Source organism: Callorhinus ursinus, unplaced genomic scaffold (genome assembly GCF_003265705.2).
Source record: "Callorhinus ursinus isolate GAN/ISIS: 27379988/994484 unplaced genomic scaffold, GSC_fseal_2.0 scaffold1, whole genome shotgun sequence".
Lineage (NCBI taxonomy): Eukaryota > Metazoa > Chordata > Mammalia > Carnivora > Otariidae > Callorhinus > Callorhinus ursinus.
In genome coordinates, this window is record NW_027397063.1 from 132,415,648 (window position 1) to 132,435,349 (window position 19,702).

General features: G+C 39.8%; 1 protein-coding gene across 6 annotated transcripts in view; it reads right to left on the reverse strand.

The window, feature by feature from the left end:
* The window catches only part of SLC4A7 (solute carrier family 4 member 7), a 100,987-nt gene extending 81,964 nt beyond the window's left edge, over positions 1-19,023 (reverse strand). For 2 of the 6 annotated variants that reach the window (XM_073901025.1, XM_073901028.1), the window contains exon 1: positions 18,474-19,016. In XM_073901025.1, coding sequence (XP_073757126.1) covers positions 18,474-18,533 — 60 coding nt within the window. In that variant the 5' untranslated portion in view covers positions 18,534-19,016. Of the gene's footprint in view, positions 1-18,473 lie in introns of all 6 variants that reach the window. The other 4 variants (XM_073901033.1, XM_073901030.1, XM_073901016.1 and 1 more) reach the window with 4 other exon arrangements.
* Between the last annotated feature and the right edge of the window lie 679 nt (positions 19,024-19,702).

Here is a 19,702-nt window from a genome sequence, read left to right on the forward strand (position 1 = left end):
ACTGTGGTAACGGTTTCATACTCACTTGAGTCACCTCTTTATGAATTCTAGGAGACAGAGTAAGCAATCAATAAATGTAGCCAGGAAATAGTATTCAAACCTGAATCTAAGGAAATTGAGTACCAACTTTTATACCCAAGTCCTGTTCAATGCAAATGATTTTCCATTCATTTTATACAAATTTGCATCTTGGGTGCCTGGGTGGCTCAGTTGGTTAAGCAACTGCCTTGGGCTCAGGTCATGATCCTGGAGTCCCAGGATCGAGTCCCACCCCGCATCGGGCTCCCTGCTGAGCAGGAAGTCTGCTTCTCCTTCTGACCCTCCCCCCTCTCAAGCTCTATCTCATTCTCTCTCTCAAATAAATATTTAAAAAAAAATTTGCATCTTACTGAAAATATAGTATGCACTATGATAAATATCCAAGTTGCCCTTGCATTATCAAGAAATTCTTATTTGAATATAAGATTTTAAATCTATCTTTTCACTACCTAAATCATTTGGATATCTATATATATTTCAGAAATTTGTATACCTATCCTTATACAGGATACTTTGATTTGTTCTTTTATTCACTTAATCATCTAACAGATATTTATCAAGTGCCTACTATGTGCCAGGCACTGTGGAAGGAGTAGGGATATCATATGCCCCAACCCAGAGATGAGAAAGTCTAGTAGTTTCAAGTAACTAAAAAAATTTGACCATGGTTGAAATGTAGAAAAGAGGGAAGAGCAGTTAAGACAGAAAAAGGTAGAGAAGGGGGAAAAGGCTAGACCTTTCAGGGCATAGATAGGTTTTATTTTTTCTCTTTCCTTTTTTTAAATTTAAATTCAAATAATTAACATATACTGTATTATTGGTTTCAGAGGTAGAGGTCAGTGATTCATCAGTCTTATATAACACCCAGTGCTCATTACATCATGTGCCCTCCTTAATGTCCATCACCCAGTTACCACATCCCCTCACTCCCTTCCCCTCCAGTGACTCTTAGGTTGTTTCCTATGATTAAGAGTCTCTTATCGCGGGGCGCCTGGGTGGCTCAGTTGGTTAAGCAACTGCCTTCGGCTCAGGTCATGATCCTGGAGTCCCAGGATCGAGTCCCGCATCGGGCTCCCTGCTCAGCAGGAAGTCTGCTTCTCCCTCTGACCTTCTTCCTTCTCGTGCTCTCTATCTCTCATTCTCTCTCAAATAAATAAAATCTTTAAATAAAAAAAAAGTCTCTTATCGCTTGCCTCCCTCTCTGGTTTCAGCTTATTTTTCCCTCCCTTCCCCTATGATCCTCTGTCTTCTTTCTTAAATTCCACATGAGTGAGATCATATGATAATTGTCTTTCTCTGATTGACTTATTTCGCTTAGCATAATACCCTCTAGTTCCATCCACTTTGTTGCAAATGGCAAGATCTCATTTTTGTTGATGGATGAGTAGTATTCCATTGTGTGGGTAGTACAGTAGTATTCCACTGTAAGTACAGTTTACTTACACACACACACACACATCTTCTTTATCCATTCATCTGTCGATGGACATCTGGGCTCTTTCCACAGTTTGGCTACTGTGGACATTGCTGCTATAAACATTGGAGTGCAGGTGCCCCTTCAGATCACTATATTTGTATGTAGGTAAGTTTTAGAGTCACCCTGAGAGCAATGGACTTTAAAAGGGGGAGTATACTCATTAGTATGAAGATCCCCCTACCAAGGCAACAGTGTAGAAACTGGTGACAAAGACTGTCTCCTTTGACTGAACTTTAATCAGGCTTCTCTAAGCAGACCTGGGGTTTCCCTCTGTCCTTGTAGAATCCAGTATGAGTGAGAATCCTGATAAATCGTTAATGAAAATCCCTCATCCTTGGTGTCTGGCCACCTTAGATACCTTACCACCCTGTCCTGCTTTCCAGATTCTGCCAAGTTGGTCTAACAAGAATCCTCTTTCCTCTCAGTAATTTTCCATCCACTGACCCCCATCCCTGCTTCTTGGATATAAATGCCTCTTGTCCTCATTAGAGTCAGAGCTGGGTCCAATCCCTCTCCTCCACTGTAGTGGTCCCTACACTAATATCCTGATGGTCTCCCTTAAATGAAGTCTGCTTTACCTTCTTTCGCAAGTGCCATTGAATAACTTTTTAACACTGGAAGCCAACTGGAAAGATACTGTATTCTTCTAGGCAAAAGAAGATCAAAGGAAGTACGAAGAAAGGAGACCAATTAGAAATAGTCAGGATGCTGAATCCACTGGATTTGGGGTTTGGGCAGAGGGAGAGAAAAGTCCTAACAATGCTCACATTTTCAAATTTGAGCCAAATAGATAGTGTGCCATTCACTGAGATAAGAAACACAGGAAGAAAAGGTTTGATAAGTCCCACATAAGACACCACAAGTTCCAGCTGAGCTATCCAAGTAGAAATAGCAGTGGATGAAGATCCTTCTGGTTTCCTCCAGTGCCTCTGTGAAGAAAGTAGCAATATTTACTAAGATTGAGGGGTGAGAGGATACATTCTGAAGAGAGCAAGAATGTTTGGTGTGCCCACTGGAGAGAATAGGAGAGAATCAGACAAGGAAGTATTTTCTGTTTGATGAGAAACCAGAGGGAAAGAAACACCAATGTATAGGGGTACCAATCTATAAAGCTGGATAACTTAATTTTCCAGCTGTTCTACGTATCTCCAACACAGTTAAACTGACTGAGAATTAGGAATTTACTGAAATATTTAATACCAAGAGACATGATGATAAATGTCCTCAAACAACAAGGCGAAGGCGGGAGATATGGGCCATGGATTCTAAACTGGACAGGAAAATGCAGGCAACAGACAAAAACAAAAATGGAAGGCAGGTTAAGTGACTGGAGGAGCCTCAAGATTCACAGAACAGGAATTACAGGAGTATACTGTTATCCGGATCACATTTACAACACTGTAAAACAGGATAAATATTCCTACGCTGGGTCCACTGAAGACTTCTCTAACAGTCATCAAAAGCTCAAACATTGATGAGGCTTAAAAACCTGGTAAAGGAACTCCGTTCTAGAATGGCATAACTAATTTAGAGGACCTCTCATAAGATGATAGCCAAGCCTAAACACACTTAAACTCATCAAGAGCCTAAATCTCAATTATATGAAAATAATTTTCACTACAACCATCTTTACAGTTAAAAACTGAAGACACTTGTCAATAATTAAAGCCATTACTAAGGTGCTAAGATGATCCAGTGAAAAAAATGATCATTTTGTCCAATCCCTACAAAATAATTTAACTCTTTTAGGAATAATGAATCTAGGTAAGAAGTGGCTATAAGAGAGTAACTTCAGATACTTTAAAATATTTTTATTATAGAGGCACCTGGCTGGCTCAATCAGTAGAGCATGCAACTCTTGATCTCGGGGTCACTGACTTTGAGCCCCATGTTGGGGGTACAGTTTACTTAAAACAATATATATTTTTTATTATAAAAATAATACATGCTCTAGGTAAAAATTTCAAAAACTAATAATCTTCTGTTTACCCTTAAATTCCACCTCCAAGATATTCAGTATTAATTTTTATGTATTTTAATATTCAATATTAATGATATTCAATATTAAATCACCTTCCAATAAATACATACAAAAAATGGAATCATAAGGAACATACTATGCTTTTCTCACTAATATTTAATCTGCAAATATACTTAAATTATAGCTTATCAGGAGCACCTGGCTGGCTCAGTTGGGGGTAGCACATGCAACTCTTGATCTCAGGGTTGTGAGTTCAAGCCCCATGTCAGGTGTAGAGATTAAGAAAAAAAATACAGCTTATCCAATAGAATCAGACTCATTCCTTCCTACATCAATAAACTACTGAACCAAATGCAATCTCCCTCAGATCTCTCTTCAAAAAAAACCTAAGTCTATAAGGATTATACTATACAATAAACAATACTTGTCTTCTTTCAAACCTTCTCTATGTATTTACATACACATAAAACAGAAGAATTTCAGTTTAATACCATTAACCAGTCCATGCTTCTCATCTTGCTTCTTATAAAATCTCAAAGTAGCTAATGTACAGCAACAGAGAACTGATTCAATTGCTCAGGTATTAAGGTAAGATTTTCTCTATGGTGTGTTCCATGTAGGTCCTTTCCAAATGATCATCTCCTTAAAAATATTACAATATCTCAGATACTTGTGGGTCAGACTGACTAAACTGACTAAACTTTTTATTTACATATCACATACACATATATATATGTTTTGTTTTGGTTTTTTTTGCCCACGATCCTAAAGCCTTAAACAGTTGATGAGAGTTTAAAATTGAACAGAGGAAAATCTGTTGGAAGTTCTTCTTCCTCATTATACCTCATTTATTATACATGGAACCAGAAGTTAAATTCTCCAATATAAAACCTTTTGATGTAGCATTAACTTAGACATCAAGTAATAGTGTTTAATCTAGATATTTATTTGGATTTGTTAAAATTTTAAATGAAAAAACATTATATATGTATATATATATGTAAATATAATTCTCAAAAGAATGTAATCAAATGTTAACCTTACAGAAATGGATTTCCTATTGTCTTTTAACAGGAATCCCTGGGACTACAATAGACACAGTTCTCTGTTTACATCTATGTATGTATATGTAACAAAAGTTTCACAAAACAATTATTCACCCAAATGTATTGTTTGGTATTTTCTACTGTTACTTTACTTTGTTTTGTTTTGTTTTTTAAGATTTTATTTATTTATTTCACAGAGAGAGAGACACAGCGAGAGAGGGAACACAAGCAGGGGGAGTGGGAGAGGGAGAAGCAGGCTTCCTGCCGAGCAGGGAACCCAACGTGGGGCTCGATCCCAGGACCCTGGGATCATGACCTGAGCCGAAGGCAGACACTTAACGACTGAGCCACCCAGGCGCCCCAAGTTACTTTACTTCGTTAATGCTTGTGATAACCCAATAAAATTGTTTTTGCAAATCACTAATAAATCACAACAGTCTGGAAAACAGTGAGGAGAAGATGCAGGGAATGATATTTGGGGTAATCCCTCCTAAATTTTATTTAACAATACCCACTTTAAAAGCTGAACAAGCAGAGGCTAGTCAAGGTTTTAGCTTCATAACTATTTTGAATAATGGGGGACAAAGTGAAAAAGGGTAAAATCACAATCAACACCATGAGTAAAAAGTTCTGATTAAAGGCCCTAGACCTACACTCTAAAACACAAAGATCAACTTCATTTATGACAGACAACAAACTATAGCAAAAGTTGTTATCTCTGGAATAATTCAAGGCATTAAACACTAAAAAACCACTAACCAACAGGCCCAACCAAAATTAGTCTATCAGTCCTCATTTATTATGATGTATGTGCCATTCTCTTGAGGCAGATTGAAAAATAAAGCTGAAATGGTATCATTTGGGCTTTCTACAAAAATTTTTCTCAATGAACATGATTTACTTTTCTAACCAGATACCTCTACCTATTGTAGAGGCAGGAAGATGCAGCAACCCTCGATAATCTGAGATTCACTGCCAACAAATTAGAATCTCAAGCTGCCCCTATTTGAAGTTCACAACCATAACTAAGGAAGCGCTAGCACTCTAAGTATAAAACAATCCCTAGTGGCCAATCCACTCAATATTCACCACTTAACCTTTTTAACCCAATTAGGAGATGACAGCAAAATAAATTAACATATAAAAATTGACTATAAATGCAATTATGTAAAACATGCAATTTGTACTTTTTAACTGTGATCTGAAACAATGAAATTTAATCTAAAACTTCTTTCCCTCGGAGAAAGGGGAACCCTCCTACACTGTTGGTGGGAATGCAAGCTGGTGCAACCACTCTGGAAAACAGTATGGAGGTTCCTCAAAAAGTTGAAAATAGAGCTACCATACGACCCAGCAATTGCCCTACTGGGTATTTACCCCAAGGATACAAATGTAGGGATCCGAAGGGGCACCTGCACTCCAATGTTTATAGCATCAACGTCCACAATAGCCAAACTATGGAAAGAGCCTAGATGTCCATCAGTAGATGAATGGATAAAGAAGATGTGGTAGATATACACAATGGAATACTACTCAGCCATCAACAAAAATGAAATCTTGCCATTTGCAACAACTGGATAGAACTAGAGGGTATTATGCTAAGCGAAAAAAGTCAGAGAAAGACAATTATCATATCTCACTGACGCGTGGAATTTAAGAAACAAAACAGAGGATCATAAGGGAAGAGAGGAAAAAGTAAAACAAGATGAAACCAGAGAGGGAGACAAACCGTTAAGAGACCCTTAATCATAGGAAACAAACTGAGGGTTGCTGGAGGGGAGGCGGATTGGGATAACTGGGTGATGGATATTAAGGAGAAAACGTGATGTAATGAGCACTGGGTATTATATAAGACTGACGAATCACTGACCTCTACCTCTGAAACCAATAATACATTATATGTTAATTGAACTTAAATTTTAAAAATGGAAAAAAATAAAAAATAAATTAAAAAAAAAAAACTTCTTTCCCTCACTCCCTTTATGACCTTATCTCCTGCCTCTCATTCAACGCGTCTCCGCGTCTCCAAAATGAATTCTAATTCTGGAAGGGCCCATACTTTGCTATAAAATCATTATATTAAAATACTGGTTTGATTTTTAATCAGTAAAATTACATTTATTTATATCTGACCTCTATCAAAATTGTTTTTAAAACAGATCTGGGGGCAACGGGGTAGCTCAGTTAAGCATCTGCCTTCAGCTCAGGTCATGATCTCAGGGTTCTGGGATTAAGAACCACATCAAGCCTGGCATCGCATCAGGCTCCCATGGCATCAGGCTTCCTGCTCAGCCGGGAACCTGCTTCTCCCTCTCCCTCCTCTCCTCACCCCACCCCGTCCCCCAACCTTGTGCTCTTTCTCTCTAAAATAAATAAATATTTAAAAATAAAACAAAACAGATCTGAAGTAGCTTGAAAAATGGAAGAAAACATCAACCTCAAAAAAAAAAATGCAACTGACAATAGTCTTTATCTGACCTCCTTAAAACTGCATTACCTTAAAATTCCTACAATAATGACCTTTTGAAAGGTCATTTTTGTAATAGAATGTTAACTAATATAACCCATTAAAATTCAATGCTACAAATAATCTAAAAATTCCTATATATCTCTAAATTGTTTAATGATTCAATGGCTCAAATTAATATATAACCATTTATATATAATGAAAATATGTGTACATATATTCAGAAGCTTCACTTTACCCAATTAAATAGATGGTAATTCTTGTTATTTCAGATTACAGAAAAAATAATATAAATGATAATTAAATTTAAGATGAAACTATAAATTCATAAAATTTCTGGTCATTGAGCCTTAGCAGAAGAACAATTAGGAACCATCTTAAACCTCCTCTGCCAAGCAGTGTGCTAAACTCCCCTAATACTGCAATACCCTGCAGACTGAATTCTGAAAGCCTAACAGTGACAAGAAGATACAGGAATATCTCATCAGAACAGAATTAAGCTATCTAGCAACCTCAGCTATCTGTAACAAGCCAAGAATCAGAAGACCATCTGAGGAGGTAAAACTGGTGTCACCTAGTGACATAACAGAAAACCCTTCTCCTCCCCTTTCCTGTTTAAATAACTACATGATTTCATTTGTTATCTATAACAAATCCATAACACATAAGAAATCCAATGTCAAAAGAAAATAATTAAAATAAGATTTAAAAAGACCACAACAGTCTAATACTAGTAATCAGTACTCTATTTTTAAAAGGAAAGACATATATTACATTTTAAATGTTTTGTCAAATGGTTAAATACGAAAATAATCTATGTTTTAAACTTCTAAACATTTTGTCCCTGATTCCTGACAGAGAACTCTTAAATCCCTTGGCATTTCTTAGAGGACAGCAGGATCTCTTGTTCCACTGAGGTGACTCCTAGTGGCTCCTGGATAGGGGCTGGTCATGGTTAGAAGCTTGGAATTCAGCCCTAACCCCACTCTCTGGAGAGGGGAGAAGGGCTGGAAATGGAGTTAATGACTGTCATGCCAACTCAATCAAGCCTCCATAAAACTCCCCAAGTACAAGGCCTGGAGAGCCTCCAGGTGGCCGCACCACGTGGGTGGAAGTGCTGGGAGAGTGGCACTCTTAAGAGATCGATGGAAGCTCCACAACCCCTTGCCCCATGCATCTCATCCATCTGGATGTTCATCTATGTCCTTTATCATATCCTTTTAGAATAAACTGGCAAACAGTAAATAAATGGTTTTTCTGAGGTCTGTGAGCTGCTCTAGCATATCAATCGAATCCAAGCAGGGACAGGGGAACCTCGCTTTCTAGCTGTCAGTCAGAAGGACAGGTAACAACCTGGACTGGCCATTGGCATCTAAAGGGGCAGCTGTGTGAGTTGGGGTATTTAACCTGGGGATCAGATGCTATCTCTAGACAGATAGTGCCAGAATTGAGTTAAATTGCAGGACACCCAGCTCGTGTCACAGAACTGCTTGGTGAGAGGAAACACCCCCTCCCACAGCTGTTGTCAGAAGTGTGGTGAAGAGTAAAGAGAAGTCAACGTGGCAGTCATGTGAGAGTTAAGGAAAAATACAGGTAGAAGACTGAGTTTTTCCTAATACCTAATCTTACCACAGAGCTATCCAGAATATCTCAATGCCAGAGGATAGTCAAGACTCTCTTTTCTATTTCTTTTCAATCAATATGTAGACTAATTCTTTTAGAATTTTAATTTTGTTATATGAGATATTTCATAAGAATAGAGGTTGGTTACTAACTACATGTTTCCACAGGCATATTCAGCATTTTATGCACAGTATAATCTTTTCCCTGATCCTGAAGAAGCCCTATAAGTATTATAATTTCAATTTTACAGATGAGAAAAATGAGATTCAAAGATGTTAGTTGCCCAAGGCCACCAGGTAGCAGATTACGTATGGGAACCCCGTGTGTGTGAACCCCAAGCACATACTTGTCAGGGGCTAAGATCAGGCTACTCCAAATTTTACCTTGTCCTGAAAATAAGGTTTTGGCCTTGTGGTTATTTAGTGAATTTCCTATTAGCTGAATAAAAACAGTTCAATAAAATAAAATGAAAGACAAAATGAAGGCCAATTTTAGTCTGAAAGAATCCCTTATTCCTAACAAAAGGGAGACCAACCTGCCCAGATTTAAACAGGCCCACAACAGAACCTTATCCTGAGGATACTACTAATGGAACGTGCAAAAATGGATAAAGAAATTCCTCCTATTAAAAAAAAAAAAAAAGAAAGAAAGAAATTCCTCCTGAACATATTATAAGGTCATCTGGGAACAATTATAAGCAAAACAAAAATAAATACAGAGTATTACTGAAAGGGCTCTACCAAGTCAGTGCACCGGCCAGTTACAGCACCCGTGCAAACACTGGTGCATGGACCAGGAAGTTAGGGAGGCAGAGTCCGGGAAGAAAGAGGGCCCATGGGCCTCAAAAATCACAAAATTAAACACAAATGAACAAAAACCAATACACTTTTTATGTAAGTAATAATCCTAATGAATTAAGAGAAATAGCACAATTTCAAACCAATATATATGTAACAGCTGACATCGTATCTGGGGTTTGAGATCCCTCTTCTTGCCATTGGTCCTTTTATAATTGTATACATTAAAACTCGCAGATTTTCATAAAGCAAATATTACACAAGTATTAATGTATTTAGAACTTGTGAAGTATCTTAAGAGACATAAAATTTTCATTTTAATGTACTTAATATTCACTTGCTTGAAATCATATCATAGTTTTAAAAAATATTAAGTACTCTTACTCTGGGATCAATCCAGTGTGTTTATTCAATATTACCCCTCAATAGAACCAAGGCAAAAAATATTCTCTTCTACTGGCAGTTACATCAAGCAAAGCAGGAGTCTTTTCCTTGATGATAACACCCCAGATAAAAGCTGTAAGATTTCTTAACTGATTATAAACAATTAACCATATTCAACTTCAAATCTTAGTTCATGATATTATCTTAATATTCATTCACTGAACAAATAGTCATTGAATGCTTTCTATGTGTTAAACCCCAGAATAGACCTAATTGAGGAATCAAAAGTGATCCAGAAAAATATATTAAATTCCTTGAATTTGGAGACAAAGAGGCAAATTTCTTTGAAATATTTAGTTTCCGCATTAGCAACAAATTCACAGAAGTTATAGTAATAAAAATTTTTAATATAAAAATAGTTAATTATCTAAGACAAATAGAGCTTTCAAGTATCATACATGTAAAATTATCTAATGTGATTAATGTTAAATGGTACTGACAAACAGGGATCACTGACTACTCTCGGCTAATGAGAAATGGAACAAGAGGGAGAAGCAGTGATTTGTCATCAACCATGAGTTCAAATCTCAGCTTAGCCTCCTACGAATTGTATGACCTGGAAAATTTCAGAAAATTTCTCTGCCTAGGAGTTCACATCTGTAACAGGGATAATAAGTGATTAAAAGATGCCTAATAAAATGCATGCCTCAAAGAAAGCTTTCTCTAAAGAGTTAGTTACCTGTTCTTCACTTGCCCCAGAGCAAAAGACAAAATCATTAATCCTACATTAGCAATTCACAACAATATGAGAATCATGGCATTCCTCCTCCTTACCCAGCGCTCCCGTTAGAAGAGGTTTCATTAGTCCATGTGAGGTGCTGGGAAGTCTCAGAATACCACTGAGGTTTGCACTCAAATATAAATATGAAAATACTTTCAAGAGAAGAAAAAAATGATTCTCTTTTCCAAATTATTGGCTTCTAAAAACCGGCTAAATAGAAATCATTTTAGTCTTATTTTTAATTAGTTTTAAATGTAGGAACTGACACTTCACATGGAGTCCATACAACGGGAAGAATCCATAGGTAGAGTGCTGTCTTCCCACAGTACTGCTACACTGCACACCTCTATGGAAAGCGGTCACACCACACTCAAGGTAAATGGTGCCTTCCAGAACGAAACCAGAAAACTGAGTGGTGCCCCTCCAACTGTGCCGCAGTAATCTCAACAATTAATCGTAATTAGTCTGGATGATTTCTTTTTTAACACTTACAATCCTCAATTGAAGGTAAGTATAAAAATCGAAAGGAAAATTCTAAGTTTAAGAATATATATAACCAAGCAGTTCTTTCCTATGCCTAAGGCACCTTCAGTTTCTTCCCACATCATGCCTTCTACTTACTCCTCCACAATCTAAATCCCTGGAGAGAAAGGAGTTGAAAGTGAGAGGAGGATCAGTACCATGCAAACTCAAAGCTGCCAAAGGATTCAGTAACAGAGCTAGGCACGTAGTATGTGCTTTTACTGATAAGCATATATTAACAACTCTGCCATTCATATGGTGCCTTTTTAACACGAAAAATTAAGCAGCCGATATCATATTAAATTATACCAAGTCACTCACGAAATAGCTAGGTGTTAACCCATGACCTAAAGTAATATAAGAAACCATCCCTTCTATATTACTGAATAGATACTGTGTTTGCACAGTTCAAAAACCAAAACTACATAGAAAGGTATGTATTAAAGTCTTGCCCCCACTCCTGTCTCAATTCCTGTTCCCTCATACCTTTCATGGCAACCATTTTTTGTTGTTTTTTTGTTTTCCTTTCCTGTGTATTTATAAAAATACTAGTAAATACAAATATACATTCTTATTATCCCCTTAAAGGCACTGTATAGTGCCCTCTGTCGCTCACTTTGCCTTTTTTAATCTATTTATCCTAGAGATCTGTCCACATCAGCACAAAGAGATCTTCCCCACTCTTTTTTTATAGTAGTACCTCACTCTGTGGCTATACCACCATTTATTCAACCAGACCTTATCAGGTTGCTTCCAAAGTGTCTTCCTAAGTGATACATTTTTCAAATCTCTCCTGCTACTGTAACAAAGTGAATTATCACTATCACAGGATTTGCTTTCTTAGACCTGTATTAAGAGAGATTAGTGACCTACTGTTCATATTTTGTAAGAACCATCAGAAATTTCCATTTCACATGACTATATTCTCTCCCCATCAAAGTTTAATGTATTTATTATAGGATTTCTCAGAGCCTTTAATACACCATTATGCATTATGAATCTCTGAAAAGTATAGTGTGTGACATTTCCCAAACTCAACTGGCAAAACCTGCTATAGACGAAATATTCCCCAAAACAAACCTTAGCAGATACCGGAGTTATAATATAATCATTACTGTCATCTATTTAAGCAAAGTGTAAGACTTCTATAAACTTCTAAGAAAGCCAGCTGAGCTAATTTTTAGACTAGGCATTCCTTCACTACTTTTTGGATTATAAACCCCTTTGAGATCTGAATGTAAAGCCATTTGACCCTCTCCCGGAAAGAATGCATACAAGCATAAAATTTTTCAGTTTCTGGGGATTCATGGACCACAGTCTCCATGGTCTTATCTATTTTGGAAGCAACTTTGAATAGGAGTGCTATATTACCTGTGGCAGCATTAATACTCCAAATGTTAGGACAGAACCCAGAGCTAATGAAAAAACACAAGAGAATTCACCATGAAGTGTACCTTGATGCAAAGCAAACAAGGCACACTCAAAGGGATCATGTTTAACAATTAATGGTACCAAGCAAAGTAAATTCTACTAAATAATTGTGCGAACTGTCACGAGGGGTTGTAGTCTGATTTTTACACAGATGTCTCTCATTTTAAATAAATAAATTAGATTCTTACAGGATTAAAAAAGTTCGTCTTTAATTCATTTTGTACAAGATGATCTTAACATCCAGGATTTTCAGAATGCAATACATTTCACATTAGACAGCAATATCTACCAGAAATATTTCTGTTGCAGATCTGAACGTGACAGTGTGAATGCCCAGAGGAGAAAAAAAAATTCTGGGAATTTAAAATGGAGAGCAAAAAATCCCCAAGCATGATTATAGTCCAGTAGGCAAAATGATTAGAACAGAAGTATTAAATTGAAAACGTGACAAATGCGGGGCTACCACATCCGACTTGGGATTGGTACCCTACAGAAAGGCAGAAGGGCATTCAGAGAGGGCCGGTGGGGACTGAAGCGCAGACCAGGCTCCTCTCATGGAGCCTGGTGCTAAAGTCTGAATATGCCTACAAGGGGCATCTGTTGTAATTCAGACAAACACAGTCCAGTAATACCCTTCTTCCCTCCATTCCCTGACACTTCCCCCCCAAAACCCCACCCACCCATGGCAAATATGAAAAAGTGCTACAATTGTAAAAAAGAAAGATGTTTTTCTAGATCACGACAACATCCCAGTAGCCAAACTATAATAGAATGGAAATTTCTAATTTAAATTCTTATCAAAAATTTGTTGGGGTGCCTGGGTGGCTCAGTCCGTTAAGCGACTGCCTTTGGCTCAGGTCATGATCCCAGGGTCCAGGGATGGAGCCCCAAGAGGGGTTCCCTACTTAGTGGGGAGTCTGCTTCTCCCTCTACCCCTCTCCCCTGCCACTGCTCCATGCATGCACTCTCTCACAAATAAATAAATAAAATCTTTTTTTAAAAAAATTTGTTTCCTTCTTTCTTTCTTTTTTTTTTTTTTTTTTTTTTTTTTTTAGAGAGAGGGAAAGAAAGAAATTTAGACTTCCCCCAAAGCCAGCACGGAGCCAGATGGGGGGGCTCAATCTCACAACCCTGAGATCATGGCCTGAGCTGAAATCAAGAGTCAGATGCTTAACCGACTGAACCACCCAGGCACAGCTCAAAAATTTGTTTCTTAAGAGAACTTTTTTTTCTTAATGAAAACCTCTCCAAATACTACCATGGAACTCGATGGGAGGAGAGTCTACTACATATAAATTTGCTCTATTCCTATCTTTGTTGAAAACATCAATTCCTAAGGTAAGATCTGTGTTAAGTATCTTCAGTATTTTCCAGAATAAAGAATGGTATCAAGCTGAAAACAATCTGTATATAAAAGAACATGCACCAAGCATAAAAGCACCAAGTGTTAATAATTAACATTTGCTATGGCAAATTATGAGAAAAAGAGATTATAAGTATCATGTTTTCTTTTCTCATGCTCTTATGAGAAACCAGTCCACAGTCCATTCTATAATATAAAGTACAGGCACGCTGCACACGTGAATCCGTTTTCAAAGGTATATCCAATTCCCAAGTTCCTAGTCAGGGATGACATATAACTCAACAGCTTCTCCAAATCAGGAAATCTGACAAAAAAGCAGTACAGTGCTGAACTCCAGAAAGAGAGGCCAATTCTATACTGTCCGACATGTAAACAAAATAAAAACCAATGACGCTAATCTACATATTCTCTACAAAAGAAAAACAACATTTAAAGTTATCTTTTCTATTTCATTATGAAAAGGCAGATTATGCTTTACGCTTCACTCGGATATTGTTGAAAAAAACTGTTTAGACTTATTAAAATCCAAACTATGGCTTAATAAAAATTAAAATATTTAAAAATACCTTCTTTGGAGTAAATATGAAAATCTGCGTATAATAGCCAAACTAGAACCTTTCTGCACTGGCAAATCAGCTCCCGATAAAAGTGCATATTTATGTCATGATCACATACATTATCTTCCTAAACCAAGCACTGAAGAAAAAAAAGTGTTTGGCCACTCTCAACTTACAGCAGTCATTAAAAATGTCCAGCCCATGAAGTGAAGAGTCACTAATTTAGGAAACCTAGCACTACTCCAGGCTGCTAAGTCCTGTGCCCTCAGGAAGACTGTTAACAGCAACACTAACAAATACTATCCTAACACCATGCCAAACATAGATTCCTTCATGGTTTATTATCATAATTACAAATAATCCTAAAAGTCTCCCCAAGTTATAAAATTCAATGAATATTACTCAACAAAATACATGAAGTAATTTACTAAACAAAAACAGAGGCAAACTTCATTGTAAGCTAAAATACTGAGACAGGTACCTGCTTTGTACAGGAACCAAAAATTCTCTTGGTTCCAAAGTGGGCTTAAAAGCAGCTGGGCGGGTTGCTGCACCCTTACATAGATAAACACTGACCTTTATTACTGATACATGCTTACTGCAAAATTGGAAATACTGTATCCATAAAAAGCAGATAACTATAGAAGAATGTATAATCAGCAAGAGGAGGCTATAATATAAATCAAAAGCCACACTGTCTGTAACACTAACCCTCTGAATCATCTGTATGCTCCTTTTATGTAAATGGCCCATTTTGTCAGCTGCAGATTCTATCCACTTTAAGATCATATTTGTGGGTAAAATATAGTAAGAAAGAAGGGGAAGGAAAAAGGAAGAAAAACAACCCATTACAGGATGTTGACAAGTTTAACTACTAAGGCTTTAAAATATATGGGTTAGCACACCACATACCACTAAAATAAACCAGGTTCCTCTAACAACAGGTTACTTTGGCTTTCGATTTTAAACTACTCAAGTAACAGAAGACTAGTGTAACAAAACAGTCTAATTTTCATGCCTAAACTAAACTCTCCTAGAAGAAAACCTGTGTACTTCTCAGTTTCAATTACCAAATAAAACAATTCTTCAATCCAACTCAATTGTCCTACAGTTTCATTTGGACAGATGAGATTTCTGTCTCTCCCTTTATTACAACTCTATGGACTGTGACGCAGAGAAACCAACTAAAGGCAAAAAGGTAACTAAAATTCTGATACTGTGCCTGGGTACATATTATCTCCAGAGTTATCAATATCTAACCACAGATCCCAAAGAGTATGCTTACTTACAGACCCACCAAAAAACCTTCTACTTTGCCAATCACCACTGAATTCACACTAGGTTGTTACTATCTTTTATTTATTGAATGACTACTTTTTAAAAAGTATTTCTAATGGACTCAGGAAAATGTTTCAACTGGCACTCACAAATGGAATTAGCAGGAATGCAAATACTATCACTGCGTTCACTATACATGCCAAAATAAACTCAATGAGATTAGGACTCTACCTTGTGTGCCCATATCCTCAGCGCCTGGCACCTGGGAGATAATTTAATACCCATAAAATGAATGAAATTGTAAAACAACAAAACTCATGAAACAGCCCAAAAATTTCAGTGGTAACAGAACCGTGTTAAGTAATGCACTACTGACAAGAATAAACACTTACCAAAACTTGGGAACCTTCTAAACAGTAATAGAATATTTAATACCAAAAAATAAGACTGACTGTTCAAGTCAATTCTAAGGGAGGCCTGCAATAAGTTTTTGTAGCAAAGCAAACAAAGTTGCATTTCTATAAAATTTAAATGACTTTCCTCCAAACCCAAAACCATGATCAATGAAAAGAACAGAATTTTAGAAGAAGAAACCTCAGAGCCTAAATTATGGAACAGATGGGCTTGTTTCAGAGCAATATAAACTGCCACCAATGTATTTAAAAATTTTGCATAATCACATACCCAAGATAGCATTTTATGAATATTAATTTTATTCTACTTTTTTGGCTATGCCAAGTAGTTGCCTGTTAAAGAAGAAATGACTAATGAATATCATAATCTTCCATTTTTATGACTTTTCCAGGGGAAAATTGATGAGAAAAAGTAACTATCAATGCAAACATTTCCTCTCTTCCCAGTTTTTAAGCTACAGTGTTCTGTACCGACTTAAACCAACAGTTTTCCTGTTCTCCCATTCTGTTTTTAGACTGTCTGCTGGGATAGCTTATTATATTTGATTTCTATTACTGATTCGTACATGTTTACTGTAGCCAAGTCTTATCTCCCCAAAGATTTAGGAGGTATACCCTCCCAAAGTGTTCCTCTGTCATGCCTTTAGTAAGTGCTTGATAGTTCTTTGTCATTCATTTGAATGTAAGTTCTATTAGAGCAGAGCTGGTTCTGTCTTGCTGGATACGACAAAATAGGTTCTAAGTGTTATTACAATGAATGAATGAATCACTGATCTGGAAGGCAATAGCATTACCATGCTTCTTTTGCTAGCTAAGTAGACAATATTTGAGAAGACACAGATTCCATCTAGCTTTATGAAAACCAGAATGTTCTTTAACTGCTCTGAACTGAAAATTTGCAAATAATAAATTTAAGGACAACACTGTATTTGATATACATAACAAAGAAAGTGCTAAAAAAAAAAAAAAACCCTCCAAAACGCAGCTTATTCAAATGTCACACAAAGAATTAGTGAAGATTCCTCAGAATGAGTTTCCAGTATTCCACTACCATCACTGTGACCTGATCTTCCCCAAAACCACTGCTAAATGACTTCACGGTCTGGAGACTCCGTTTTCCTCCATGTTTTGAGAATTTTTAAGTGAACATACTGAAGTAATAATGAATGACTACTCTCCAGGGCCTTAACAATACTCTTTAAAAAGATTGGCCGAGGGTGGAGGGATGAGGCGGGAGTGGGTTAAAGAAAACTCTTGAATAAAAACACACAAAAAGCAATTTTCCTGTTAGTTGTGAAAGACTGGAAAATTTTCACTGCAACCATGGCTCCTTTGCTGGTCACAAAGTAAGAATTGGAAGTCGGAAAATTTAGAACACTTCCATGCCCTTTGAGTCAGGAACTACGAAGGGAGAAGAGAATCACAACTGTGGGGACACATGCATTCTACACGAAAGCAGGAAGTCAGTTTCTCGAGCATGGGCCGCCGGTCCAGCATCCTAAACGGGAACGCGGGCCTTCTAAAAGCCCACCCCACTCTCCTCGAATCCTGACGCCAAAGCCACCGGGATACCGGCTTTTGCTAGACTGATGAAAGAAGGAGCAGCTCAGAGGACTCAAGACACTTTCCTCTTTCTACTTGGCCTGCGGCAGGAGGATACTCCCCTGGTTCTCGCCAAAAGAGGAGGAGGCGGACCAGGCAGAGTCAGCAGCGAAAAGCAGCCTTGGCCGCGAAGGCAGCTCGTCCACGCGGCCGGAGAACTCACCGAACAAAGCACACCGCGCGGACCTGATAGGGAGACGCGAAAGAAGGGAAAAGATTCACCCCAACTCTTCACCACTGCCTGAGGCTAGAAACAGGTGGAGCCGCGCTTGGAGGGAGAAAAAAGATGGGTTTTGGAGGGGCTAATCTGAACTCCAGCGCCAAGGCAACCGGAACGAAGACCCGGGCCGGGGAGACCACCCGGGAATAAGGGAGGCGAGCGCAGAGGGGAGAAAGGAAGAGATGGTCCCGCGGGGGTGCCGGGGTCTCGCCGGAGCCACGCCGAGGATGCGGGTGGCTAGGATGCCCGCGGCGCGCTGCCGGCGGCCCCCACTCGGGCCTCCTGGGCGCCGCCGCCGTCGCCCCCTCGCACCGGCGCCCTGGGCGGCCACACAAAGGGGATGGCGAGGAGCGCCGGCTGCGGGGCGGCGGAGGGGCTCCGGGCCCTGGACGAAGTGGCCGGACCGCGACGCCTGCCGCGCCCCCGCCTTTGTCTGCCTGGTTCCGCGCCCCCCCTCCCGCCGAGGGGCCCCGCCGCCCGCGGCGCCCTCACCCTGCTCGTTACCCGGGTGAGTAGCGGTCTCATCTGCTCGCCGGCCCCATCCGCCTCCATGGCCCGCCCGCCAACCCGCGGCGGCCGCTACGGAGCTGCCCCGCTCGGTCCGCCCGCCGCCGCCGCCGCCGCCGCCGCCGCCGAGACTCAGGCGCGCAAGGGAAAACGAACGTGCGTCCGTGAGCGAGGCGCGCGCGTGGAGAGAGCCGTGCGCGGGTCTGAGACGCGGGGCGGCGTGTGCGCGCGGCTGCCGCAGAGCTAGCTCTCGCGGGGGAGCGAGGCCGCGGCGTGGAACGTGGAGCGAGAACTGAGCGAGCGGGAGGTCTAGGAGGGGAAGGAGGAGTAAGCCGCGTAGGGCCCGGGGGCGGGGCCGCAGGCCGTGACGCGCGCGGCGCCCGGGTCCGCCCCAACACGCCCCCTCCCCGCCTCCCTCGTCACGCCCCCTGCCAGTTTGGCACGGCCAGCCTGCTCTGCGCGCCCGCCGGCCCTGCCGGGAGGCCATCCAAACAGGGGGAGGGAGGGAAGCGGGACGGGCATTGGTTCCAGCCAATCGACGGCTCGCAGATTTCCTCATGCACCACCCCCCGCCACCTCCTCAGGAAGCTCCGCCCCTCTGTGTAAAATCTTAACTGAAGCAGAGCGTCCAGCAAGTTTTTTCGGGTGGGAAGTTCTCCTGAAGTTTCGAAGTGCGGTGGGGTTTACCACCGCCCCTACCTCCTAACCACGTTCTTTAGAGTGGCAGGAGGATAGGAGGATGCCACCCTTATCAAGGCCGCTCACGGGAACCCCAAAGGGACTAACGGGTCTTCCTGACTCCTGCAAGTATTTTTTTCCTCTCAGATCAGTAGGTGTGAACCCCAGCTCTGGGCCTCTGAAAGAGAGAGTCCTCCTGACCAGGTATCCTTGTGTGCTTGTCCCTTTGACCGGGCACCACGGCGGCTCCCACACTCTTGAGTCCACCCTCAAATAGCCACACCTGGAGGGCAGCTCTCAAATATCTACAGCTCTAACTGGGGATGATGATGGGACCTGCCCCACAGGGTGATGGAAAGGTTAAGTGACTTTCTATCCGCAAACTTGCCTGACCCATAGCATGCTTACTATGGGCATTATTGTCAACAGGATTGTCATGCGTATTTTTAAAAGATAACAAAGTTAGCTGATAAGAGCTACATCAGTGCTTTGGAGGGAAAATTTATGTTACAGCGGATCCAGAGCACATGTCCTAT